The 27,709-nt window shown below is 38.9% G+C and overlaps 1 protein-coding gene across 1 annotated transcript; it reads right to left on the bottom strand.

Moving 5' to 3' along the window:
• Window positions 1–1,175: 1,175 nt before the first annotated feature.
• FAM91A1 (family with sequence similarity 91 member A1) lies at window positions 1,176–26,485 on the bottom strand. The gene is made up of 24 exons (XM_071421756.1): window positions 26,253–26,485; window positions 24,427–24,511; window positions 23,587–23,738; window positions 22,725–22,782; window positions 21,109–21,176; window positions 19,794–19,907; window positions 18,598–18,688; window positions 17,983–18,045; window positions 16,893–16,999; window positions 16,092–16,130; window positions 15,872–15,984; window positions 14,861–14,979; window positions 14,360–14,472; window positions 14,067–14,153; window positions 13,528–13,660; window positions 12,732–12,880; window positions 12,183–12,317; window positions 9,904–10,017; window positions 8,931–9,003; window positions 7,584–7,733; window positions 7,006–7,113; window positions 6,629–6,752; window positions 5,591–5,660; window positions 1,176–4,273 (listed from the first exon to the last, which is right to left on the bottom strand). Exons 1-24 carry the CDS (start codon window positions 26,322–26,324, stop codon window positions 4,097–4,099), a joined length of 2,514 nt encoding a protein of 837 aa, XP_071277857.1. The 5' UTR covers window positions 26,325–26,485; the 3' UTR covers window positions 1,176–4,096.
• Between the last annotated feature and the right edge of the window lie 1,224 nt (window positions 26,486–27,709).

Genomic DNA, 27,709 nt, shown 5'->3' with positions numbered 1-27,709 from the left:
CCTCATCACCATTAGTTTCTTATTTCCATTTTTTCCCAGTTGAATATAATAATATATTAAATTGTCACAAACCAATGCCACCATGTATCAGGGTGATTTTTTGATTCACTTCTGTGCAGCTCTGCAGGATCAAGGACAAGGGTGTGCCCAGGAGGAGGGATGTGCTGCCCCAAGCCCCAATAGCTGTGCAGCTGAGGGCAGAGACCCAGGGCCATTGTGCCACCTCACTCACTCAGCTCTGTGTGTACCTGGAAGAACCCTGAGCTCAGCACCTCACTGCACACCCTCAAGGACTTCAAGTCTCCAGGCCATTCCTACACCCTGCCCAGCCCCAGCCTGCTCTCACCAGGAGGACCATTTCCAAAAGGCATTTTTTGTACCAAGTAGCTCCTAAGAAAGCAATTTTGTTTATCAAAGTCCCCCAAAGCCATTTCCAAGAAACATTAAGAAGCTTGGCTTTGTTCCAGGGAATTGAGGGAAGGATTAACATTAGCTTCAAGTGCTGCACAATAAAACCAGATGCATTTCTTTGTGGTCCAAAAGGAGCCTTGAGGTCTATCACAAAGACAAAGCTAGAGACACACATTGGGAATGATCAAGTGGAACAAATGGTGAAGAGGAAAAACATAAAAAGGTAGTTACATACACATTCTCAAGAAAATCTAGGCTAGAATAAAGGAAGGTTTAAACACAGGAGGAGATTATTTGATTTCTTTCATCATCTATGTCTGTATTTTTCACACTGACATCAGATTCATTGCAGTTATACTGCTAAAATTAATCCTTGGCCTGCATTACCTCACATAAACAATTTTTGTCTCATTTTTTTCAAGTTCCTAGTCAAAAATGTCTTTAGCCAATGCAAACAGGTAAGGCACCACATGCACAAGTGCCTTCAAATACCCAAAAATCCAAAACTACAGGTTTAGGTGTGGCTGAGGGCAGCATGCACAATGCTCTCAGCCTCTGAGGAGAAGGGGAAGGACAAGTACCTGGCTGGGAAAGATGACACCAGAACAGAGGCTTTGCACTGGGGAAACTGCATCTCTGCAGAACTGCAGGTGTACTGGGGAAGGATGCTAAATGACACTTGGTGGGCTTGAGCACTGCAGTGACAGAGGGACATGACTGTGCCCAAGAATAAAACTGCTGCATGAGAAGGATTCTGCACATGGTTTGACCTACACCACAGTTTATTTGTAAACATTTGTTACATGTGTCAATAATTTAATTGAACACAGACTTTGTACAATTCAATGTATAATATTAACAATGTCACACTAGAAGAGCACAACTGTATTCAGTTACAGTTGTACTTAAAACTTCCAAAATACAAACCATTTGAAACACTGAACAAGAAAGTAAGGGAAAATCTGAAAACAATGAAGGAAAAAAGTGCAATAAATCATGATCAAAAAAACCTGAAAACAAATGTAACACACTTCTTAGCTGGCTCCTGAACATCTTCAGGTATATCCATCTAGCTTCAATACTACTTGGGTTGTGCCAGAGCACAAAGCCAAACTGTCTTCTTCAAGCTAAAAATCTTGCTGAAACAGAAACTTAAAACAGCTTTACAATGTGTAATGCATGTGATTTTTTTCCCCCAGTCAATAAAACTACCTGAAGAAAAGAAATTGATTTAATTTGTCTTTATTTGCAATACAATATAAAATAGATTCTTTTGGTATGAAGATCTTTGAGACCTGTTGGGTTTTTACACCATATTTAAAACAAAAGTCACATAAGTTTGAAGCCTCTTGACCATCCCAATCACTGTTGCTGTAATAGAGTTTCAGGAATTTCAATAGACTTCTTTGGTTACAATTTATTCAGTAAACTTCAGATATGCAGATTTGAATATTTAAGCTCCTAAACTAGTGTTGAAGCCCCTAAGTAAGAGTGGCTTGAGTTCTAACAAACTGCAACACATCTGGAATTCTCACCATTAACTGTAAGATTTATGGGTATTAACCAACTCTGAGGAGCAGACTACTTTTATTGAGAAACTTTACTTTAGACAACCTAGTAACAAAGGATAATATCCTTCACTTAGCAACACTGAAGAATATGCAGTGAGAACAGTAAGTTTTCATCTATTTTCAAACTTTCATACAACTTGCACTATCTTCACTTTACATACATGGATAGTGCATGGCAAAATTTAATACAATACAGCAAACTAGCTCACCTACTGCAGCTCACAGTCGCACTTAAAGTAACACCTATAGCCCTGGAAGTGTAAGCCATCACTACTGCTGAATTCCTCTACAGTGCCAGGTCTTGGCTTCATCTCTATGTAACAGTTCTCACAGTAAAGGTTTTCTCAGCCATTTATAGCAGATTGACATCCAATTCCTCTTCAATTTACTTTGGAGGAAATAAGGCAACTTAAAAACCGCTATAGAGAGTATGTATGTCCAGTACAAAAAGTCACAGTAGTGTAAATTATCAACTTTATATGGGTGATGTAACTGTGATATATGCAGAATGCTAAGTTCAGCTATTGCTGGTAAAATTCCAGAACAAAACTGATGTAAGAAAGCAGCACTGAGCAAACTGAAGCACTACAGTTTTCCAGTTTCTTAGAGCACAAGTCCTATGCTTACACTTCAGGAATGTACACAAAGCCAGTGAAAAAGAATGGGATCTTCACAGTTGTAAATTAAGTCACTGCATTATCCTATACATTTGTACATTTGTCCTCTTCAAGCTTTTGACATGCTTTTTTAATGCAGAACAGGATACAAACCCAAATGTTGCCCTTTTCACCTTGCTGCTGTTCAGCACCATCTGTGCCACAGATCCTTGACCCACTCTGTATTGCAGGACAGTAATGGCAGGATGATTAAGTCTCATTTTTAGTTATGACTATTTAAAACAAGGCAGTTCTAGTAAAGAAGGGAGCTAGCAGAGAAGTCTTCACAAACTACATTGCTTGTCCTCCTTGTGTGCTTGATGGAACAGAATTTTTTAAGCTGGCAAAAAGTTGTTAATACCTAATATAAACAAAGTCATGCTACATAAAGTCATCCCCTACAAACAGAGCCAGAACATGATTTTAGATGAAAAAGCTTACTGTTAATTTTTTTTCATGATCAACAGCTAATAGTTCAAGGAACACAGATTCACTGGATTTTCTGTCTTCACATCCTCTGCTCTTATCTTCCTTTGCTAACAACTGATGTGAAAAATCAAGAGCTCTGTTCTTTCAAACATTAATCAACAGGACAGAACTAGTTATCTACTTTAAACTCACTTTATGACAACAGGAATTTCCCACAGGAATCATCACCAGCTTCAAATTACAGCCAAAGTCTCCCAGTGGGATCAAATTTCAGACACTCCTGGTTTCACACCAAGAGGAGGATGAATCCATTATCTTTGAGAACTCTGCAAACAGAGATAACCACCTCAGATCTTCCACAATTCCATACCTCCACCAAATACTGACAGAGATGGAAGTGCACCACTCATCTTCAAAGTGGCCTTAGGTCATCAGCAGGACACTGAGTCTGCACTAACTCAGCCTCTTCCTTCCACTGTATGATTTGTCAAGGCCCCACCGTTAAGCTGAACTACAGAATTCAACAATCCTTAATGCCCCATATCATCATGATATTTTTATTTAATCAGTTGGTATCACTGAGCTCTCAGAGGAAGAGCCAAATCTCTTACCTTTTTACAGAAAAAATTTCAGTAATACAGTACAAAACTAAACAGAATTTATGTCTGAGTAACGAACATAGAAAACTACTATTGCAATTTTGTGGTGACAGCATAGAAATTTAACAATCATCAGAAAGCCTAGAAAGGGCATGTTTAGTTATAAAAGAAAGATTGTCTCAAGATAAAAATAGTGCTGACAGCTAAAAAGCTCTCTGTTGCAGCAAGATATGCAGTAATGAGTAACAAGTTCTAGACAGTTTAAGTACTTCTCCAGTACTGCAACACAACACATTTTGTAACACTATTTTTACACGGGTTATGCTGCAGCAGCAGCATACACTTCTTAGTGGTTGGCACTAGGAATTAACCATAATAGAAGAAAGGCATTTAGTGATCAATACACAAGAACCTCTATTTGACCTGTTCCCTAGGTGTGGTTGAAAAGAACTGAGGAAGGGGCCCATCCATTCCATTCAGATAAAACACCTTCCTTGAACATGAGATTCTTGGCAGGAAGAGGAACACCCATGTCTGCAGAAATTGGCTGCAGAAGTGAACTTGAAGAACCAGCATCATGGAGCTGATCCAGCGTTGAGATTCCTTCCTAAAAGCAAAACAAAAAATTGTGTCTTAAAAAAAAAAATATGACAGGTTAATCTAATCTGCAAATACACTCTGAGTTTCCAAAGTGTGTTACTATAATTCAGTGAATACCAAATAATTATGAAAGTAAAAACAGAATAAACAAAATAAAGTAAGTATATAGATGCCTCAGCTGCATCTTTCCGTGCAAGATTTGGTTTTCAAGAAACCTTCAGAGAAGCTTGAGACTTAAAACTGAAGACCTAGAAAAAATGAATGGAAAGCTCTAAAATCTTCAGGACATCTATCAGACTGCTATTTATCCTGTACCATGCTAAGATGGATACACATATTGGGAGGAAATTACTTGAGCTTATGCTGAGGGGTATCATTTCCCAGAAGTTTGGTTTTCTCATCCTAAAACTCACAGCAGCACCTTTTTTTTCCCTTTCTATGGACATCATCTAGAAAGTGTATCTCAGAGATAACATCTAACACATTAGGACAGGAGCCACTTGAGACTGACAGTTGGTTTCAGGGCTTCAAACCTACTGGGAATCTCTAACATTCTCATCAGGAAACAGTCTCAGGGTGACACCATCCATAACACTAACTGGTTAAGTAACCTGCAAATTCATTATCTTATTGAAAACAGAGTTTTAGAGAAAAAGTATCATAATACAGAGCACCTAAGCAGATTCCATGTTACACATGGCTTGCTTCCATGCAGAATTAGAGCAGGCTGCAGACCTGACATTCCTCTTTGCTTACTACAGAAGATCCCTATTTCCTACCTACACTCCTAAAATATCCTTCCACAGTCTGTAGTTTTACATATTTACACTCATTGAACACTAAGGTCTAGAGGATCTTAGGACAAGTACAAAAGTAACTGGCACGAAATCCATGTTAATATATTTTGTTTTTTAATATGGAAACATTGATTTGAGAGGCAGATAAATTTAGCATCTCCCTGCTTTTCAGTAAATCTCTCCAAATATCCAAGCAGCCACCACATAACCACCAGAGTAGGCTCTGTTACAACAGAGGAGTGAAGGACAACTTTGCTGAGCAAGTGCCATAAAAAACAATTAAAATAATTATGCAGTGGAAGCAACCATAGAGTTGAGTCAAGTTTTAAATGAGGCTAAAAAAGGGATAGGGAAGTACTTCTTCTGTCTTTCAAATAGTTCTTGAGTGCTTAATACAGTCATAATTTAAAGAAAAGTCAAATAAAACAAACCATGTATGTTTTCATACACCCAAGAAAGGCAAGTAAGAGGGCAGAAAGGGTGATAGGTCATACAGAACAATTAACATCTGGATTATTGCTCCTTACCTGGAATGAATGAACAAAATTAAGGACCTGAAGAGACAGCTTTCTACTGGAATGTAGGAGTTTTTGAAGGCTGTAAAAAACAAAAGAAAATAAGCTATGGTCAAGGTACACAATTTTTTACCAGTGAAATACCCCTGTAATAAGTTGCTCACAAATAACTCCAGCAGTATCTAACATCATGTGACAAAAGCTTTCTCACATATAGTCAGGTAAAAGCTATTTTCCATACCATTTACACTGAATAAAATGAAACTACTGCAATTGAAAAATATTATTTTATGTAAAATAAGTAATATAATAGACTCATTCCTATCCAGGAGAGTCTGCTAACATGACTTTTAAGAAGTTTATTAGTGACACCCTGCTAAAAGCAGGTCAACCACTATAATAACAGCCTTAAGCCTTCTTTTCAAGCAACCTTACTTTTGATTTCCAGAACTGTGCCTTAGGGAAAAAAAAAGCCACAAAAATCCACAAAAAGCCCCACCAAATCCTTCACAAAACAAACAAACCCCAAAATCCCATTGTTGAAAGAATAATCTTTCATAAAGAAAAGCTGCAGTAAAAAGCATTAGATAGCTGGATGCTAAGCAATGACTAAGACATGATACCAACTGTAAAGAAAATTTCCCTAAGAGCTAAATGCATTTTATATCAAAGCATTACCAGCAAGCTCTCCTCCCCCATTCTAGAACAGTTAGGAGGAGGAAAAAAAGCCTGTGCTAGGCTAGGAGAGGAATATGAGTAGGAAGGCACCCCAATTTACTCTTTTCCTGATCTGCCTACAGACAGTTTGCAACAAAGAATTAATTTTTGCTTTACAGAAACTATAAAAAAAGCCTAATCTTAGTCTTACCACAAGTGAAGACTAGTTGTACACATGTATGAGCCAAAAAAACCTCCCTTACACATCAGAATTAGCTACTCTATAAACATAGCTCAGTTCTGGTTTATAGTCATTGAGTTGTAGATATCTCTTTTTGCAGAAGCTCCAGACACACCATCTGTTAAACCTGCAATCAATAAATTACAGCTCACCTTTCTTTTCTACATAATCCGTGAGTGGCAATTTTTCTGCAGACTTTCTGATTCAACTCAGAACTGAAAAGTGGAATGCCAAAGCATAATTCCAGGGGAACCCATTCCAGTTCAGTTGTGGGTACTACAAAAAGAACAAGAGATAACCAAAGAGTAAGAAAAAGAAAGCAAGAAAGCTCATTCTGGGGTCAAAAATGTCTGGTTCCCTAGACAGCTCATGCTTTTTAAAGACAGCTCATTTACTGAACTGCTCAAATATTTAAGGGAATCTGAGGAGAAATTTCACATTGGACTTGTCCCAGAGAATAATCAAACAATGAATTCACATCCTTAAAAACAAGGTAATATTTAGTACAAGCCATTTGTCATGTTTTTACCTTCAAGGCTTTGCCTGACTGCAGAATCCATTGAGGGTTCTTCTATTACCATCTCAAATGATTCTGTGCTCCCATTTACATCAGATCCTGATGCCAGTTCAGTCTCTCCTAAAGGCAAAGTCATTCTTACATAAACATGCACATGAATAGAAGCTTAGTTACCTTTACCCAAGGCCTATAAAGCTAAAAAACTGGAAGAAGGGATAGGGAGAAACATAGGGATGGACTCATTTTGGGACTGAAGAGTTATTTAGGGATCCTCAGCACTTATGAAAGTTTAAGCTCTGGCATATAAAAATGTTACAATTTATTTTTTTATAACTAAAAGAGTATTTCTTCCCTTTATTGACTGTTATAGTTCAGTCATTTATCAATCTCTATTTGATATTTCTGAGCCAGTCTTAAAGAAGAATTAGGAAGTAAGCCTGCTGCCAATAGATTTACACTCAAAATTAGTTCCTATCTGTGTTGGATAGTATATTGTAAAGTTGCAAATCAAAGAATTTAATCCTTTGCTCAAGTGACTGTATGTGAAATTAAGGGGACACAGATAAAAAAGACAATTACTGGTAACCAACCTCTTCCATCAGAAGCATCACTCAGCTTTCTGTTAGCATGTTGACTTGAAGGATTCAACATTGTGACATAGCCACAAAAATGCTGCAAGTCCACTTTGTTTCTCAGTATTTTTAAAGCTGTATGAATGCCCATGTTCACACGAGAGAAGTCTAAGGAGGAAACAAAACATATTCCAGTGTACTTTAAAAGAGGCCTCCCCACAACCATGTGGTTCTTCTCTAGGCCAGGGTAAGTTTTTTATTTGGATTTTTCCTGCTTGTTTTCCTGCTTTTTCCTGCTCCATCTTAGTGATCACATTGTTAGATATGGGATAACACCAAGCATGAGGTGGTATTTTATAGTATAGTAAGAGAGCCAAGGAGAAAGAAAAATACAAACAAAGATAATCTCTCTCCTACACAGACAGCAGAAATGGCAAGGTTCAGCTAGGAATCAGGTGTCCAGCTCTTTCAGTGCCAGAGTCTTTTATGGCAGATGCAATGCATGATACATGCCTCACATAGCTGGAATTCTGAAGAATCAGAATACAGCATTAGAGCTTAACAAGAAATTTCAACACCGAGTTGTTCATGTCAAAACTTGAGAGATTCTAACTTCAGGGTTTCTTCCAACTTCATACTAGATGAAAAACCAGACATATCAGAGACAGGAAATATAATAGTAACAAATTTTGAACCTAGTAAAAACTAAATTAGGAAGTTAGTTTTACTTCTACTTGGCCCAGACTTTTCTAAGTGGTGGCCTAAATAATTTTAGATTTTGTACCTGGAAATTCATATTTTATGACTGCTCTCACTTGGAGAGGTTATAGCCTCAACCTCAAAAAGCTTCTCACCTTTTCACCAAGGAGTAATAAGAACTTATTAATTCCTGCCTTTCAAAATCAGTTGAGCTAGGCAGACTTTGAAGGAATAGATTTTGCTAGCAAAACTTTTCCTGAGGAAAAAACCATGATAGTAGGTTTCTGGTGCTAATAATCAAGGTAAGTTTGTTCAGTTTTGGCCTCACCTGTCTTACAGTTAAGAAATGCTCAATATAATATTACTTATAAAAGATTTACTTATGCAGTTAATAAATATGCTAGTTAATAATTCTTTACATCTGTGTTAGGAAATAAGTGAGGCCAGAAAACACATTCTAATGAAGTCAGAGAAGATAGAAAGGGGAAGGTCATATGTCTAAGATCAGAACAGACTTGTCAACCATTTAAAACTTTCCATTTTCTCATATGACTCATAAGATCAACAAAATTGTTTGAAAAGGACTATTGCAACCTTATTGAAAGAAGGTGATGTGCAACAGATGTGCAATGTAATGCAGAAATTACACAGAAGATGATCCATTACCTCCCTGTTGCTCAGCTTCATCAAAAGGGAAAGGTATGTGCATTGTTTCTCCCATTCCATGCATGCCATGACCCTGAACATCAAGAAATTAAATTAAGAACAGAAAAATTACTCATCAGCTTAGCTCAGTCCTAATTGTGCTCCCTTTTAAGGAGTAGCACCCAAGCTTGTGAAACAAACTAATAGAGGTATTTTTGCATTAAACATCTTGCTCAGCTGAAATAATTGAAGTACCCCACCTTTGCTCTTAAAATACATGTGGTAAACACAGTGAGGTTAAGTTTCATTGAAGAGGAATAATTTTTCTCTCCAATTACTGGCTATAAAAATATTTTCAAAAGGCTGAGCACTTCTAGAGCAAAGGGGACTTCCCACTCCTGCATACAGAACATTTTTCAGCAGTCACAGGCTGCTTACAAGCTGGCCTTTGAGAACGTGTAACTTTATGTTTGCTACAATATTAAACATCTATTTATTTAAATTATTAATTCTGAGAGTTCAGCTGAATGAAAGAAATTTATAAGGAAACAATTTTAATTCTTCCAAACAGAAAAACCCAACTTATTCTGCTTGTGATAAACAGCATGTTTTGTTCATAATTTACTGTAAGAGCCAAATACCAAGCAGTCTGAAAAGCTGTATTTGTTAAATAACAGTTCATAATACCAGTCACTGCTCTCTAAAACCCTTGTGGACTCTTCACTTTCATCCCAGTTTACTATCTCCCCTACTTTAGCTACCAAAACTGATTATGCTTGCCCATAATACAATAACACATACATAGTGTGAATTCAGTTCAAAACCTGTGTCTTAACCACCACTGAATCACAGCAGCACTGCCTACAAAGTTAAATGTATTTTTTGGCTCTTGGCAAAAGTGTAGCCCTTCTACATTGTTAATATCCTCTACCACAGAACAGGTTAACTCAAAAAATTATGCAGGTTTTCATCATTTATACAGAGCACTCTGTACCTGAATTAGAACAGCAGAATGAGTTAAAGCATCATTCAACATTGTGAGCACATTTGAAGTAGGAACTACTCCTGGGTCGTGACCCCAAGACGTTATTAGTAAGCGATCATAACCCTGGAAGAGAGAAATTAAGAGTGTGTGTAGTAGCAATGAATTATCCAAGCATATGAATTGAAATATTAGAGCTAGGCATTAGCATATCATTACAACTAGGAGGTTGTTATAGGTCATTACAGCTCTACAGTGCTCTACTTGTAACCAATAATCACTCATGTTTGTATTCTTGGTAAAGACCTTTGAGATCTTGAGGTTTTCCAACCTCAAAGTTAAAATGCTCTTTTGGACAGGAAGTATCTGTCACCAAATCCTGTAAATGTATGTGGCCATTGCAGCAGCCTTCTAGCAAACAGGAGATGAATATAATCCCACATAAATTTAAAAGCAAAATATAAGCTGGATAAACTAACACTATCAGCAAAGAACAAAGATAAATCAATCCCCAAAATATCTATCAAGGACAGGGTGGGGAACAGGAAGACAAAACCACAAATAACTTCCTCGTTTCTCAGTTTTCAGGATTGAGTTCCACTGCATCTCCATAAGATTTCCAGAAATATCTTGACAATTCCCTAAGAAAATGAGGTTACAGAACAGCAGCAGGAGAGAAGCACTCATATTCCCATAGAGGAAAAAAATATCCAGACTGGGAGATCATTTAGATGAAGAAAATCTGTCCTGTCAGCACACCGAACTTCATGCAGTATTTTGAAGTTTTCCAAGGCTACCACGCTGAATGCTTCTTTACTAACAAAAGTGCACAGTCCATACATGTACAAGTGGTTTAAGCTAATGACAAACCAGGGTTTGAATCAAGGTCATCACCAATGGCCTTAGAAAATGCTTTCTGCTCTAGAAGACTTGATTCACTTAATCCTATGCGATCCTACAGTAAATCTTAGAAATACAGGTAATCTACAAAACTTTTGAAATCATAAAGGGAAGGGACACATGAAAGGTTTGAGAGCAATCTACAAATCCTAATGCTAGAGAGGACTGCTGATATAGGTACACCAAAGAATGCACTCCCTCTCTGAATGTCTCCAAAACTTTCTAAAACATTTAGTTCCTCATGTATCTACAGGATGAAAAAAGTGAGATGAAAACTTTAGAGGCCTCTCTGCACTTATAAAATTAAACAATACTATTTTACAAATTCTACTGTGAACAGCAATACCCAAACACTGCTAAATGCCCACAGCATTCCAAAGCAAAGTCAATAGATGCAAAGATTTTTTGGTTCAGGCAAGATTAGAAGCTGTCATGGTCACTTCCACCTACATTTGTCTAGTATAGAGAATACCCAGCAGTGCTCCTTTGTGCTACATTTGTCTTTACTAGTGTCTCAGAATGAGAGAAGGCAGCATCTGAGATCTTTCAGGCAGAAGTTGATCACCTGTGCTGTTTTGTGGGACTCCTTGCCAAAGCACTCTATGGATGATAAAAAGTTAGGTGGATTCCAGGCTGGAAGGAATTGAGGAAATCAACACATCAGTGCAGAGCCAACAATTCCAGTCACAATCTCTGTGTACAGAGAATCACATGCAGCCAGGGAGATCAAGACCAGAACATGCAGGAGAGTGGAAATGTCTTAAAAGGAAGTATTACATAATGTGCTGCTTCTCCCTGCTGCCAGACACTGCTACAAGTCAGGCTATGGGGTTAGGAAGACCTTTTTTCCAACCTAATGTAACCTTTATTAAATTATTCTGTCATTTAAATTGTAGGAACAATTACACCCAATAACTCCAAAGTCTCCAGCACAGATTTGGACAAACTGGAAGTGATCATGTTAGCCATGTTCTAAACCAGGAAGAATTGTATGTAGAAGTGATGTTTCTTGCACAATGCTATGAAAAAAGCACAATATGCTAGGTCTCCATCTTTCCACACAGCTCTTCTACATTTTTCTAACACCCTCTATGGATGGGCTAACAAACCTCAATTATTAAGACAGCAGTGCCACATTTTACACTTAACTTGAAAGGGGTGGCATTAAATATACTGGAGTCACACTCTGACAAAGGGAGAGATAGAAGCAGCATTCCTTTATCAGAATTTCAAAAGAAAACAAATCAAGATGCTGCACAAAACTTGCTTCTAGAAAAGGAACATCTACAATGAACTGTACCTCTGACTTCACCTGTTTTCTCTAAATAGCACACAGGATATCTTTGAAACACTTGGAGAAGGAAGGGAGAGTAAATCCACACACAGACTACCTGAAAAACGTCTGGGAGTTTTCGAAGACGTGTTCCTTTAGAGAGCAACAGGGAGGGTGGTCCTTGTCCAGTTATATGGTATATATACAGCTTGAACCAAACTGAACTGACTTCTGGTATTGCAGGCCCAATATGCTGAAGAGAGATCATTCAAGAAATTATAAATAACTTCAGATTGCAACCATCACTCATACAGATTTAATTTAAGAAGAAACAGTTTAAAAGAAATACAAATCTAGTTTTTGAGCACTGAAATACAAATGTATTACTCTCCACTAACTATATTCTAGGTACTCAGTCCAGTGACACAAGAGTCTTCACAGAAAGCTGACAGTAATGTATTTTCTGTAATTCTAAATTCAAGCACAAAATATCTGTCACTGACTCTAACTTGAAGAGAAAAACTCTTAGTAAGTTAAACAGAGTTAATTTACTAAATATTCACATTTTTCCTCAACTCAATTTTTCTTTTATTAGATTAATTACAGTGAAGTTCTACATTTTAATGATTTTGTCACTTTAAAAGGGACATGTGACAGATTTTTTCACCTGGGGTGTACAGCTGCTAATAGGTCGAATTTCATTGGTGAGTGGTGCCATGGAAACCAGCAGAGTGTAATTTTTGTTGAGAACTCTGCTGCAGGTAGCTGGATCCAAACCAAGCAAACTCTCACATCGTAACAGGTCCAAGGGGAACCCTATGTTCAAAACACAAGATTCTTAAATTATAATTTAAAATGGAACACACAAACAGAAACTATGATTTCAGATTTTCTATTCTCTGCTAAGCCATGAATACAGCATTTCCCACAATGAAGTTTTAAACAATTGGGCTAATTTTAATAAATCTGTACAAAATTTTAGCAATTCTAGGTACACAGGGCTGACACTGAACTAGTTCCTCACCAACTAATTGAACACAGGAAATAAATACAGAGATACTGAGAAAATTAACTTAGTTTTAAAAGAAAAACCTAAAAAATTGTTCCTGTTAGAAGAATACATTCCTTTTCATGGCTTGAAAAATGTTTATTTGACAGAACACCTGACTCTTCCATATGGCTTTCAGAAGCATGTGATTTGAAACAATCTCTCTTTCAAGTTCAGCTTGTCTTGCCTTTATTATGCTTTAATCTGTTGCTCTGGATCTTCAGTGCAAGCCCTGGCAATCAAATCTGTCATTCAACAAGCAAACCCAGTAACACAGGCTCAAAGGATGATGAAAAATATTCCAAAATACTTAAACAAGTAGGATACTGACTGCTACAAGAGCAGCAAGGGCAGAAAGCTGTGTCCATAGCAGGTAAGTAAACCAATTTAGGATTTGCAGATGTGCTGACAGTACCATTGTTTGGCTGATCAGGCTGCACAGCCTGCGCGCCCAGGTCTTTATTGTGCCGCAGGAACAGGATCGTGTTCCTCAGTGTAAGGGCATGGTCAAAGTATCGCTGTGCTTCCCCCTCCCCTGTGCTCTGAACCTGAACAAGAAACAAAACAAATGCAGCTGGCAGGTTGTTCACAAAAGAACCAATCACAGGAAGGAAAGATGAACAGATTAGCATTCTACATTTTTGTAACTGAGTAATAACCCTGCAGGTTTTATGCAAAGGTGATCTACAGCAAGTATTAAATGAAAAGCAGGTCTTGGCCATGCTAGTGGAATAGTCAAAAAGTACACAAAGACAGATCAGAACCATGACTCACTCTTTAGGTAAAGGACAGAAGTATCCAGTCATCCTGACTGGTATGAAATGATACAGCAATTAATAGCACTTCTACATGATTCTACAGTTGTCCTTCTAGAATTATCTTTAGAAGGTGAAGTTGGCCCCTTTAACACTTTAAGTGCTGAAAAAGCATTTTGTCAAACATGTAACAATTTACCTTTTCTAGCTCCACCAAGAAGCTGTCAAGACTCTCATCTGATAGTTTCCCAACTTCAAACATAGTGACTGCATGACTTTTCAAGTTCTGAAACAACAAAACAAAACTGTCTTCTTTGAGAACAGAATGGGCAAGTAGAAGTTGTGCTAAACAAAATCACCCTTTGACAAATAATACAGAAGATTTTTTTAGTATTTATTTTTTAAAATAAAGCAGTATTATATTGATGTCAAAGTAATTTAAAGCTTTGCATATTTATTCTTGGCATAATACATCAAATAATTTGGACATACTGGTGAGAGATTTCCCATCATTAAAAAGGCAGTGAGAGTAGAATCAAACAGGAAGGCAATGCGCTTTGTGTGTCCACTGGACAGGTTCAGGCTGCTCACACTGGCTGTTTCAGCTAATAGAAAACAAAAAGGAAGTAGATTATTACACTTGTTTTATTTAAAAATAGCACCATTAAGGAAAAAAAAAGGAAAAATATACAAAGTAAACGAAAATTCCCTTATTACTACTAAACTACTGATTAGCTTAATTCAGAAGTTGGTATCTTTGTGTCAAGTTTATATCCACAATACAGATCAGTCTCATCTTCAAAAAGAAGTTATTTAGCTGAAAACTCTTAAGCCAGGAAGTAGACACCACCTCCCCCACTGAGCAGTCCATGTGACAAAAGGATCTACATAATCTGTGTTTCACTTGTTTCTAGACCTCTTTACAGCCTACACCACTCTATAAACGCAAAAATAATTGATCCTAATTTATTAAAATTTACTGTTAGTGCTAACCTGGATCATCTTGACTGTTGGTATCTGTATCTGTGGCTGATGACCCAGCTTCCTGTATAGGACTTCTGTTTTCCCCACTGTCCCATGAAAGCAGCATCTTTTGAGGATCCAAAGTACTCCTATTAATGTGAATTAAAATCCACATCTATCGGTCACTGCAGCACCAGAGAAGTATCTCTGCCTTCCAGTGCTAGTAGTCCATGCACAGGCATACCCAACACATGCCTTTCAATGTCCAAGCCCTAAATCAGTCAAGTTTAGTATCCCTCAAGGTCCTGCTTTAGCTTCAGCACAAAGGTTTATTTGGGGAGCTGGAAATATCAGACTGTGAAAAAATCTTAAAAATCAAACCACCATCATTGAAAAATCCAATGGAAAAAAATCTAATCCACTCAGTTCTCACAGTCTGAAAAAGCATTAAAAACAGGCATAGCAGTAATTTCAAATGGCTTAGCAGATATTGAACTAAAAGCACCTAACAATTCTTAATGAATGCAACTTGGCATTTCAACTTGGAGAACTCTGTTGACTGGTACTAACAGCACTTTCCTGGGAAGTGATATAGATGCACACTTAGGTGAGAGTGTCACTGACAGAATTGCAATGGGTCCTGACAGCAAACAAGCAATCTCTATGCAAATATTTACTGCCAGCAGTGCCAAGAGCCACAGCCTCTATAATAGCACACTGACAGCTGTAATTTCTGGTCCCAGGAGTCTAAAACAAATACATTCATCTGCTGGCATCTGAGTAGCTAGGTACCTAAAGGTCAAAAAGCCAGCACTAAGTAACAGCACCAAATGGAGCACTCTGAACTTACAGGCTGAATTGCCATTCCTCATCCTCAGATTAACATGAGGATCATGTATTCTTGTCTTTATACACATTAGAAAGCCAAGTGAGACTTGTTATTCCAGAAGTCTTAGAAAGCAACCAACAGCTTTAAAAACAGATGTTCTAAGTTTTCCCTTCAATGAGAAAATAAGCCTAAGAAAAAGTAAAGACACTTACTTCAGTCTGTTTACAGAAGGAACATTCTTCCATGATGGATGAAGATTATCCAGGTTTATTACTTGGCCTTTTTTATGAGCAAAGCCTAACCGACAATACATGGACACAGCATTCTGCAGAACACACACACACACAGAATAAGGAACTGCTCTAGGAAACCAAGGCTGCAAGACAGTGAACTTTCTGTATCCAGTTAAACAAATGCATTGTACATACATACCTTTACTAAAGATAAGTCAATCTCTAACACGTTTGCCAACTTAAAAATATAAAAAGACAAGAAGACCAGTCAGCAATACAGTATTGACAGGGCAGGAAATCACTATTTGTGAGATTTAGCATCTTTTTATTGGTCTTACTTCTAAACCCAGCCTATACTGGTAGAAACAATTTTGTCTGCATCAAAGATTATAAAAAAAGAGCATGATGCCTCATAACTGTCCCACTTGAAAGCATGCAGAAGAAATATGAGGCTATCTTCCACTTAGTAATTTCTAGGCTAACCTTGTATATATCATTTTAGGTTAGTCACGTATGTCAGAAGACAGGCAATGAGGAAAACAAATCCTGGATATATTTAATGGGTATTTTTCAGATATGTATTCAGCAAGTTTTGAGAAGATCTTATGGAAACATATTTCTCATACTCAAACTATGCTTATGCAAAAGCTACATTCCTATTTTAAGCCAACACCCTGTGTGCTTTCACTGCCAAAGAAAAAATTACTTGAACTTTTCTCACATTAGCAAAACAGACTTTGTTCCAGTTCTAACTTACATAAAAGCCTACTTTAGTCAACTCTGAATAAATTCATTCCAGCTAATGCAATTGTTTCACTGAACTGAAGGTACTCCTTCAAGATCAAAGCACTATAGAAGCTACAGGGTGCATCTTAAGCCTGGCAGTATGTGTAAATGAAATCACTGTATATCAACCAGTATCTCTCAGTATTTTTAGCAGCGTGTTTTGGGCCATTGTCAAGTATTCCTATCTGCCAGACACAGGTCAAGTTTTACTTACCTCTGCCACATTAGTATGTTCATCTATTGAAACAAATATCTTGTACAGTAGTGTTTCAAAGTAATCACCTTGCACTCTGTTCATCACAAAACCTTCGAGTGGTGGCACTGAAATAAGATTTATCATCAAAATTACAAACTTGTAACTCAGTTTATTGAACTGAAACTGTACTAAAAGAGAAAAATTAGTTTACGCTTTAGTTTTCATGGCATTTGCAATTTTGAGAATTTCTCAGGCACAAAGAACAAAAATCTGAAGATAGCATATGAGGTATTTAAAATTCCCCCACTCCTTAAGAAAGTAATGCTTGTCAACATGTTTTCTTACAGAAACTAAGGCCACACTACTTTCCATCATAGCCTTGCACTTTCCAGCTCATCAACTACAGATAATTTCCAGTGTCCAGCCCATAAAATTATTTTATAATGTGGATGGAGATTAAATCACAACTGTGATTGGAGTAGGACAAAAAGTAGGTGTGGGGTTTTTTCTGAAAAATCCCACACCACCACCCACATACTCCAGAACTGAGACTTCCAGAGCAATTATTTAAGCAGTAAGTCTCTTGTGTTTAGAGGACTTTCACTTAAATGATCTCTATACAGAAATGTCAGGTACTCGTGCATGACCAAGCTCCAAACAACTTATGCCTTTGCAGATTATAGTGAATTCAGAAACCCCTGAGACCTCTCACAGCACAACAAGCTGCTCAAAGGGCAGCCCACATGCTGTGCTAGTCTGAACTCCTACACAGTCCCCAGGCACAGTCTGTGACTAATTGAGGTGACAATACCCATGAATAATAGAACTGGGATCTCTTAAACCTTACATCTGTCTGGAAAGAAGTCAAAAACCCATGCATGTTTGGTAAGGTAACTACCATTCTCTATGCTATTCTTCCTTTTTATCACAAACTTATAGGAGGATACTTATTAATTCATTCCATGACTCCCATAAAAGAATCTCATCTTACCTAAATATGCATTCAATACAACCTAAGAATTCAAGTTGAAATAAATGACAGAGAAATACAGAATGATTGAAAGGAACTGAGAAAACATAGGTATAATAACATGAAATATTTACTTACCTGCAATACAGCTGTCATCAGATATTGGTACATCAAGGTAAATAAATCCTTTGTTATACAAACCTTTTTAAATAAAAGGACAACATTTTAGAAAAAAAGAAAAAAGCATTTTTCAAAATACTGAAGATATAAAGCAGACTTCCCCACCAGCCAATTCCAATTTTAAAGTAATTTTTCCTATTAGCCTCCCCAGTAGAATATTTATTTGCAATGCACAGATCAATAAACCACACCTAATACCAACCAGGTGTCACCCTAAACCAGAGTTCCTCACTTGCAGCCTGATGCAGCACACTTGGAACTCTGCAAGTACTTCCAGGACAGCACAGCAAAATGACCACAGATTAAAGAAGTTCAATTTAAAAAACATAAGCAAATCTCTGCCTAAATGTTAACTTAGTTTTCACCATCATCACTGTATTGTCAAGAAGTGGGGTTTTTATATTCAATTAGTTTTGCCAGCTGAAGATGCTGGCTTTGTTTGGCTACTCAGACCAGAAGTCACACACCTGGTAGCAAGGATACAAATTAAAATGCATCAATTCTCCTATTTTCCAGATACTACTAGAATTTACTAAGCAAGATCTAAAATCAGAAATGTTCATTAAAACTTACTGTGAACAACATTGAAGTCTAAGGAACCAGCAAGTTGAGGACCTGAATCAATTATCTTATCAATAGCAGACTTCTCTGATGTAGTACAAATCTAGGTTAAAAAACATCATATTAGTTTCTTGTAGGAATGAGTCTATGCAACTTAATGCCACTCAAAATACTCCCAAACACTTAAGGCTCAAAGCAGTCATAAGTAATGTAAGAGTACAGGGAGTAACCCACATTCCTAGCCAAAATATTTGCACTGAAGAATTTACTGCAGTTCCTGTTCAAAGTCTCTACATTTTTTAGCTTGTTCCCACACAAAATTATGTATGCTCTAGGAAAGGAAATTAATTGCACAAGAATTTGGCAAGTAAACTCCACAGTATAAAAGATTTGCTCTTTAAAACTTCCAAACAGTGTTCAGCCACACAATTGGAATCATTCTAGAAAGAGGCCCATTACAATATCAAAGTAATTGGCTTCAAAAACTACCCTGGGCTGCTGGGATGTCTGAATATGAGTAGCCTAAGATATTTCAAAAAAGAGATTCCATCAATGCTTTAAATAAGTACTAATCTAAACAGAAAACTTTTAGAGAAGAGAATAAATAATAGAAGAGAAGAGAATAAAAAACTTCTAGAGAAGAGAATAAATAAAAAACTTCTAGAGAAGAGAATAAATCCAGATGAAATGACTGTAAAAAAACCACCTGTGAGAAATGAAAGCAGAATGAGGATGAAACAGTAACTCATCTCACAAGCTTTTTACGGGCAAACAATGAAAAACTAAGCAGACACAAAGAACAGAAACAAAGAAAATATGTATCAAATCCACTGCCATTCTGATACTTAATACAGTGAAGCTGAAGATTCAGTCAAAGCTGACCTGTCAGGGCTTCAACATGAAATCTAACAAAACATACTTTGTTGCTTGTTCCCTACAAATCATATGATCATGCACGTAAGTTAGAACAGACTGGTTGATACAAAATCACCTCTACACTGTACATAGTGCAGAAAGGGGAGAGACAGCAGAACATGTCAAAGGAAACATAACAATTTCCATTAGTTACAATCTCAAAGATACTCATAAGAGAGTTGCTGCAAATTTGTAACACAATCATTGTGTATTTCACATGAAGGCAAGCCCCTGCTTTCAGGGGGACTATCAGTATTCACCCAGATTTAGAGATGCAATCCATCCTACACTACCTTGATGTCATCCTCAGTGATGTACCCAGCCTGCACGACCCACCACGCTTCTATAGCGATCTCCACCGGCTTCACAGGCAACAGATCGTGGGCAGTTTTCCTTCTGAAAAATTTCTGCAGTGGTACAGTCCATTTGAGAGAGTAATAAAGAGCACTTCACATGCACAGACATTTATTTACCTTTATAACAACTGATCTGTATAAACATCCATTTTTAAGTACAATATATTCACAGACTGGAGACACACATGCTATTAGCGCTGCCACTTAGTAAAAGTTTCTCTCTTTTCTCAGATCACATGGAAACAGAAAGGAAAAAAAATTCCATCTGATATTGTTAAATCTTCCCATAAGCTCATCCATACTGTAGGTATTGCTAATTAAAATCCACATTATTCCATTGTAGTAGGATCAAGTACAAATTTAAACTCTTTGTGACATTTCTAATTTGAACAGGTAAGAGAGCACAAGTATAAAAACAGGTTATTTCAAAGAAGTTCAGTGATTCCAAAAAACACATTTTAGGAATATATTTAATTTACTTTAAGGAACAAAGCACAACATTCTTAATAAGCACAGAACTAAAAAAAAATACAGTGAATGGCAATCCATGAAAGAAAAAAACTGCAGGATAGAGTTTATTTATAGAGCTAAATAGCTTCTCTTTCATTGCACAGTCATTACTTTTTGGTTCACTATCAGCTGCATATTTTGGTAAGCTCACTTTCAGTTAAAGGACTATGGAGCTACTGCAAGAGCACTTCTGAGTTCCCTGAAGAAAGGAAGGAACTGTTGCAAACTAAAGGCTCTACTTCTATCAACCATCAGAGTGCTTTCCACCTGTGCTGTTCACATCCAAGGATGTCTGTGCACTCATTACATTGCCTTAGAGAAAAACACACTGTAAGAATTCACACCTGGATGGATCACTGTTCCAAAATAAACTGGGATCTCAATGACACACATAGAAACATGGAAGAATTCTTTCAGAACCAGTAGCTGTCCCTGCTTATAGTGGCCAGGAGACATTAGTTATCTGGTACTATAAAGTACAGCTCCAAAACTGTAAGATTAACAAAAATTAAAAAGTTGTAAGTAATACCTTTTTCTTTACTGCACTTTAATTTTAAACCAAAAAGCTCTTTATTAACTCGAGGAAACAAAATTAACAATACACTACATCACATTCAATTAGCCACACTATTAAACTGACCAGGGCCAGAAAATTATTCCATTCTTCATTTCCTATGAAAAAACATGGGGTAGAGGGACAGAAGGGTAAAGAAAAGGGAGGGAAAATTAAAGACAAACTTACTTTTGAAGATCTGCATTGGTTCATTAGATCAATATACTGGTTTCTTCCTATGCCAAGAAGTCTTAGACCTGAAAAATAAGTAAGGTTTTATCTATCTTAAGACAGGTTTAAGCTGAAGATATATTAAACATTCTTCAAAGAATCAGACCTTCTTCTTAAATTACTTTTTTATTTACTCTTATCCAAAATAAAAGGACACTTATAGGAGCTAAATTCATTCCATAGTCCATCTCCATTCTTTCACTGTGTACAGGTTAAGGGGGAAAAAAAAAAGAGATACCCTATCACTCAAGTCACAGGGTAGCAGGTAACAACCCAACTCCTTTCCTCCTATACTCCCAACAACAACTTCAGATTAATAGCAATAGTTTTTCTTTCCTTTAACAAAGCCCATGCTATGCACTGGATTATAACTCTAAGAACTAGAGACACAAAAGGCCATTTAATCTTCTAAGGAATATGATTAAGATATAGTTGAGTTAAACTGAATCAAAATTTAATTCCATAATCTCTAGCCTTCGATCATTAAGGAACCATGAACAGATAGAAAAAATCTATTCATTAGTTTTAAGCCATATTCTGTCTCAGCTTTGACTCCAACTTCTAGTTCAACACTAGCATTTATGAAAAAATCTAATTAAGGAAGTTTAAGTCAATTACACTGCAGTCACTAATCTGCAGCTGTGCTAAGATAATAGAATTGTTGGGGGGCAACAGAAATCAAACAAAAACAGGAAAACCTCCTCTTTCTTCAAACTCCTGACTAACACTAGATTCCCAACAAGCAAAATGGTGCTGAGGAAAGTTCTTCATCTGTTTCCCTGCTGTGAACATTACACAAAGGCTAACCAGCAGTTAACTGAGAATATCCTTCTAAAACTAAAACTGTTTCCAAAATCTGCAGGCTACTCCTCACCTGACTACTTACTATCCTTAAAAAAAACTTGATGAATACATACCAAAGACAAGGAATTATGTGTTAACTATAGAAACCATTTCAGTGGCAGGTTAATAACATCCCTGTGCCATCAGTTTACATTTTGCTCTGTAAGACTTCTGAGTATGCTATTGATCTTACACTGCTCTCCTCCAGAGGTTCAAGGTTTTTGCTTTCCTAAGCTACTCATCCCATACCCAGGTGTAATAGATAAAATATCTGGCACATCCAGAGTGTCATAAAACACCAGATCCTCTTGCCTCTCTTTTCTGGTACATCATCCCTCAATCCACACTGATGCCAATTCACAGGAGTGTCACCTCTCAGTGTCCTGCTAAAGCCTTCAGCCCAACACGTGCCAAGAAAAGCACACTAGGAAAGGACCAGCAGCTCAGTTTACTGATATACATCAACAGGAAATGCAGGCAAGTAGGAATGGACTAGCAAGGACACAGGCAAGGTTTTGCACCATGCCTATCTGCATTCAAACCAGCCCAATTCCAGTCCTGCCTGTACTGACAGATTTTATATGAAGGGCACACTTAATATCACTATTTAAATGTTTTTACACCTTCATTCACATGCTCATATTTAAGCAAACAGATGCCTGCAAATCCATCTTCAGAAGCTCCTTATTTCTAACTCACTGAAAGCAGCAATTCATCTGGGTAATACTTACAGTCAGCAGCAGTGAAGTTGGGTAAAGAATCATAGCTTTTTTCACTGTTCATTATATCCTTAAAAAGAAAATAAAACATCTAAGTTGCAAGAAGAAAGTCATCATTTCAGAGAAGTAGGTCCAAAATTCTGCCTGTCATTTTTACTTTAAGAATGAAATAAAATTTAAACAGATCTATTGAAGTCAGCTACCTTATCAAACTTGACAATTACTTGATTAATCATTACACAGTAAGTTGAATACATTAAATGTGAGATTCCTGTTTAATGTAAGCTTTGCAAAGAAAAATGTTGGCTTGAAAGACTAACAAACAAAATCCTGTATCTCTTTACACAAAAACAAACCAGCACACAGAATTGCCAACAGTAATAACAGAATAAACAAACAACTAATCCATTACGTCTGCAATCATTATATACAAAATAAAATAAAAGCACTTCAAATATCCAACAAAAATAAATGATTGCCAGAGTGCTGACAGAAAACAGAACCATCCTTGTTCTCATAAAAACAGATCTGCTTCAGGCTTCTCAAAAAGTTTCCAATAGGGTTGAAATGAGGTATTTCATTTCCAGTTTTAAGTGAAGACTCACAAATCTCAGACATCAAAAGAGAAAGTCTGGTCTCAGAATGAGTCCCACCCCAGCTCAATATGACAAAAGTCCAGCTCTTGAAAGGCTAATGGGGCAGAAGGGAAAACACTGCAGGTAAAAGCAGTTCCCTACAAACTTTCCTTACTGTTTCTTTACTTCTTGGCAGACATAAACAAAACCAAAAAAACTACCTGACACTGCCTCGTATGCATTACTGGGCCATTATCAACACCTTCAGATGGAGAACAACACCCTCCCACTGCACTCACCTCCATTATCCCTGTGTAATAGGAAAACGGTGTTACCCTCAGACCTTTCACCATGATGTCAGACAAATGATACGGGTACAACATGAGATGATCTCGACTGTATTTTAACAGATCTTCATAATATTTACGTTCATCTTTCTTGACATGCTTAACTACAGGGGGAAAAAAAGTTACAATGTTCTATGATGTTCAACTTTTTAAAGAAGTGTTACAACAAAGGGTTAAAAATAGCATAATGGCAATTGACAGAAAACTACAAGTAAAATAAAGTAGTGGTGCAAGGAATTCAGCATTCAAGGATTTCTACACATGATACAAGTAGCCTCAGAGACTTGAAGGAGCAGGTTTATTTAAAAGGTAACCAGGAAGTGGCCCATTGAGATAGAACTCATGCAGCTTGTAGAAAATTATCTTTTAATTATTGAAATTATTATCTGCTTTGGGAAGAAAAATGGATTCAGTCAATGTGAACTAAATTGAAAGTCTGCAAACAAGTCATAGCCAAAAGCTCCTGTGAGTCAGGATAACTGTCTGCATCTAACCTAGTGACAGGCTTAACTAGACAAACCCTCTCTTAATTTCTAGGAAAATAGCAGCAGAACTACAGCAGGAATTCAGTTCCACCAGCCAGCTCTGTAACCTTCAAGAGTGCTTAGCTAGAGAAGTTGTCAAATGGACTCAAAAGTCAGGATTTTTCATGCTTTTATTATTTAGAAGCATTTGTTTTCAGGGAAGGAAGGACCTTTGAAGTGGATTTGCTCTTGCAGTTTTACAGCAGAGACAAGCTTCCACACAGAAGAGTGGGGCAGGACTCAGAAGTTACTTGGCTTCTTTACTCACCTAAGTTATTCCGGTAGCGCAGCTGATTGCGGATGCTGTAGAGCACAACTTGCCTCTCATATTCCCTCTGGGAGTTCCCAAGACCCTTGAAAACATAAAGGCCTTTTAACTGACTTGCACAACCCCCACCTTGCAGTTAAACCACTGCAAAGTGTCTTATGAGGAAACATATGCAGGCAGTTGCCATTGCTCAGGGAGCCCCCCAGTTCAACATGACAGTATGTTTAGTCTCTCTATGAGTTCAAAAACACCTTTAAATAAGTCTCCACACAGGATGCATATTTAAGCAATCATTTTTTCCTAGTACCACTCTGATAAAAAGGGAGCATCTGATTTTCATATCAGACATGATGCATCAAACATTTACCAAGCAGTCAGTGTCATTCAGCCTTGAAAAATTACCCAGAATTAGTGTGGCACAAACAAGCATGGTGAATGATGTGAAGCTTTATTTACTGCACCTAAGAAACTTTTAACACCAAAAAAAACCACACCGTGAAACAGCTCAAGTTGCAGCTTTGCGGAAGTTAAACTATCAAGTGATCCTGGGTCACGAGATTAAGGAACAAGCACAGCACGTTACTTGACTATCATGAAAGAAGATAAAAAGAGAACTTTGGTTCATGCTTCAGATGCCTTATTTCAAGAACTATCCCCTCAATATTCCCCAAATTACTCTTCTACTCTGCATCTGCAACAAGTGATCTGGGTTGTTTGGTTTTTTTCTTGCCTCTCCTGATTCCTTCATTGATGCTTATATTAAAAGAGATCCTTTAACAAAAAGGTACTTTACTGCACATGTGGGATAAACAAGAAAGCTGCACACAAACTGCAGAATCAGGTATTAGAAAAGCAACACCTGATATCAGAGACAAGGTCTGGAATTGATTAAATATCCAAAGAGGGAGCCAAGTGTTTCCTCAAAGGACAAAAATATTAAGGACTATACTAACAATAAAGCAGACAAAACAGTATTCCAGAAGGTACATTAAAGTAAATAATGCAATAAATACTAGTATATTTTCTATCCTGGATCACAAAGCCAACAATATGGCACTCAGCTGGACAGGTAAAGAAAATCATCATTTATTCTCCTCTTACGGCTCCTGGAATCTCAAACTCAAGAAACTGCATTACTCGTGGCCTGCAGCAACTACTCATCCTCTCCACCCTTCCTCTGTGCAAGAGCAGGGATTGTTCAACAGCATCTGCTTTAAAGCAGTGTAAGACTTTGGAACGAGAACCTCCTCTCAACTCGAAACAATACCTCCTCTTTGCTATCAGAGGCCCATTAAATCCAGGCCATCAAAATTTCATGAGGTTTTCTTTTCCATGAGCCACTTGCAGCAAACAATTCTCTGCCTACTGAAACGCGGGGCTGCACAAGGCTCCGAGGGCGCCTGTCCTGGTCCGGCTGCCCAACTCGGGGGTGACATAAGGGACACCTGACCCGGCTGTTTGACACCTGCACAAGCCAAGCGAGGACCCCACATCTCCCTCTGGGAGCCCACGGCACCCCGATGTACCCCTCTCCTCACTGAGGCCACACACACACACACACACACACACACACACACACACACACACACACACTCCCCGCCTCTCACACACAGCACTCACCGTTGTCTCACCCCCTTTTCCCCACAGACATCTCGCACACACTCAGAGCCCCCTTTCCCCACAGAGGGGCCGGGCACAGCCCAAACCCCCTGGCCCCATAGAGCTCCACACGCCCCGCGGGCCCGCCCGCCCTGTCCCGGGGCAGGCAGGGCCGAGTGCCCCGTGTCCCCCCGCCGCTCCCCGGGCCGGCAGCCGGGCACCCGCACCTGCCTGACGCTGGCGGGCAGCCGGGCCCAGGGGTAGTTGTGGCGGATGTGGAACTCCACGTCGATGTTCATGGCGAGCAGGCCGGGCCGTGGGCCCCGCCGCCGGGAGGCGCTCCGACCCGGGAAGGAGCCGCTCCCGGCCCGGGAAGGAGCCGCTGCGGCCGGGGCCGCCCTGCGCTGCCCTGCCCTGCCCTGCCCTCCGCCCGCCGCCTCCCGCCCGGCGCCGCTGCCCCGAACCGCCCCGGAAGCGCCGCGCACGCAGTTCCGCGGGCGGGGCGGGCGCTCCCCGCGGCCGGGACGGGACGGGAGCCTGGGGAAGGCGATCGCTCACCTTCTTGCGACCCCCGACCGCGGGCTGGCACTAACCGGGAACAGAGCCAAGCCCGAAATGCCTCTGCCGCCTGCTTGGTTGGGTTTAACAACAGCGTCTGCCTAGTGCCGCTCGGGATGCGCCCGGGCAGACGCGAGGGGCCGCTCAGTGCGGGGCGGCTGCAGCGGCGCAAGCGAGCATTCATTCCCCGGCGGGGAATGACAGGATCAGCTCGGTTGGAAAAGACCGCCAGGATCATCGAGTCCAACCTGTCACCGAACAACACGATGTCAAATAGATCATGGCACTGAGTACCGCATCCAGTCTTTAAACGCCTCCAGGGACGGTGACTCCACCACCTCCCTTGGGCAGACTGTCCCGGGATGGGATGGGATGGAATGGAATGGGATGGATGAAGGAGATGTCTGCGTTGAGCCATGGCCCTGGGCTCCCGCAGCTGTGCACAGCAGGGACTGCAGCGTGCAGCCCTGAGTGCCCGGAGCATCCCATCCTGTGTGTACCCGGGATGTGTACACAGTGTGTGCCCCTGTGCGGGACCCCGAGCAGGTGGAGTGTCACCAAAGACACTGCTTCAAATAAAACAGCAGCAGGTGCCCCTCCTGATCTTAGGATCTGGGTGCTTCTGAGTCATTCAGAATTTTACCTGTGTCAAAATCAGTGCCAATCAGTGCCATTTTCTTACTGTTGGAGAATTACTGATGTGGGAAGGGGTCTCTATTTTTAACACTATGCAACATTTTAGTGAATAATTATGTGTATAAGAAGAAAAAAAAAAAAAGGCATGTGAGGCCCTGATCCCTGGTGCTGTTAATTTTTCAAGGCTGTTTGCTGCATTCTCAGTAATGACCTTGGAGCAGTGGTGACAGCTGAAAAGGGACCAGTAGCAGCAGAAGGAAACTCAGTTCTCTGTTATGTTTGAGTAAATTATGTTATGACTAAATTAAGTTAAGTTTGAGTAAATCCATGGAGAACTACGGACCCAGATCTCCTTCTTCAGCATCACTGGCAGTTTCAGGATCCCACTGGCATGTAACTGCAGAGACACAAGGCCTCAGCCCATGGACGTGCCCCACGTGCCAGCACAGGGTTCCCTGCAGTGAGGAGCAGCTCACACAACCTCCAGAAT

The sequence above is a fragment of the Agelaius tricolor genome, unplaced genomic scaffold, assembly GCF_023055355.1.
Source record: "Agelaius tricolor isolate 1412-34295 unplaced genomic scaffold, bAgeTri1.0.p SCAF_2, whole genome shotgun sequence".
NCBI lineage: Eukaryota > Metazoa > Chordata > Aves > Passeriformes > Icteridae > Agelaius > Agelaius tricolor.
Note: the sequence above shows the minus strand (reverse complement) of the source record. Positions and strands in the feature narration are given on the sequence as shown.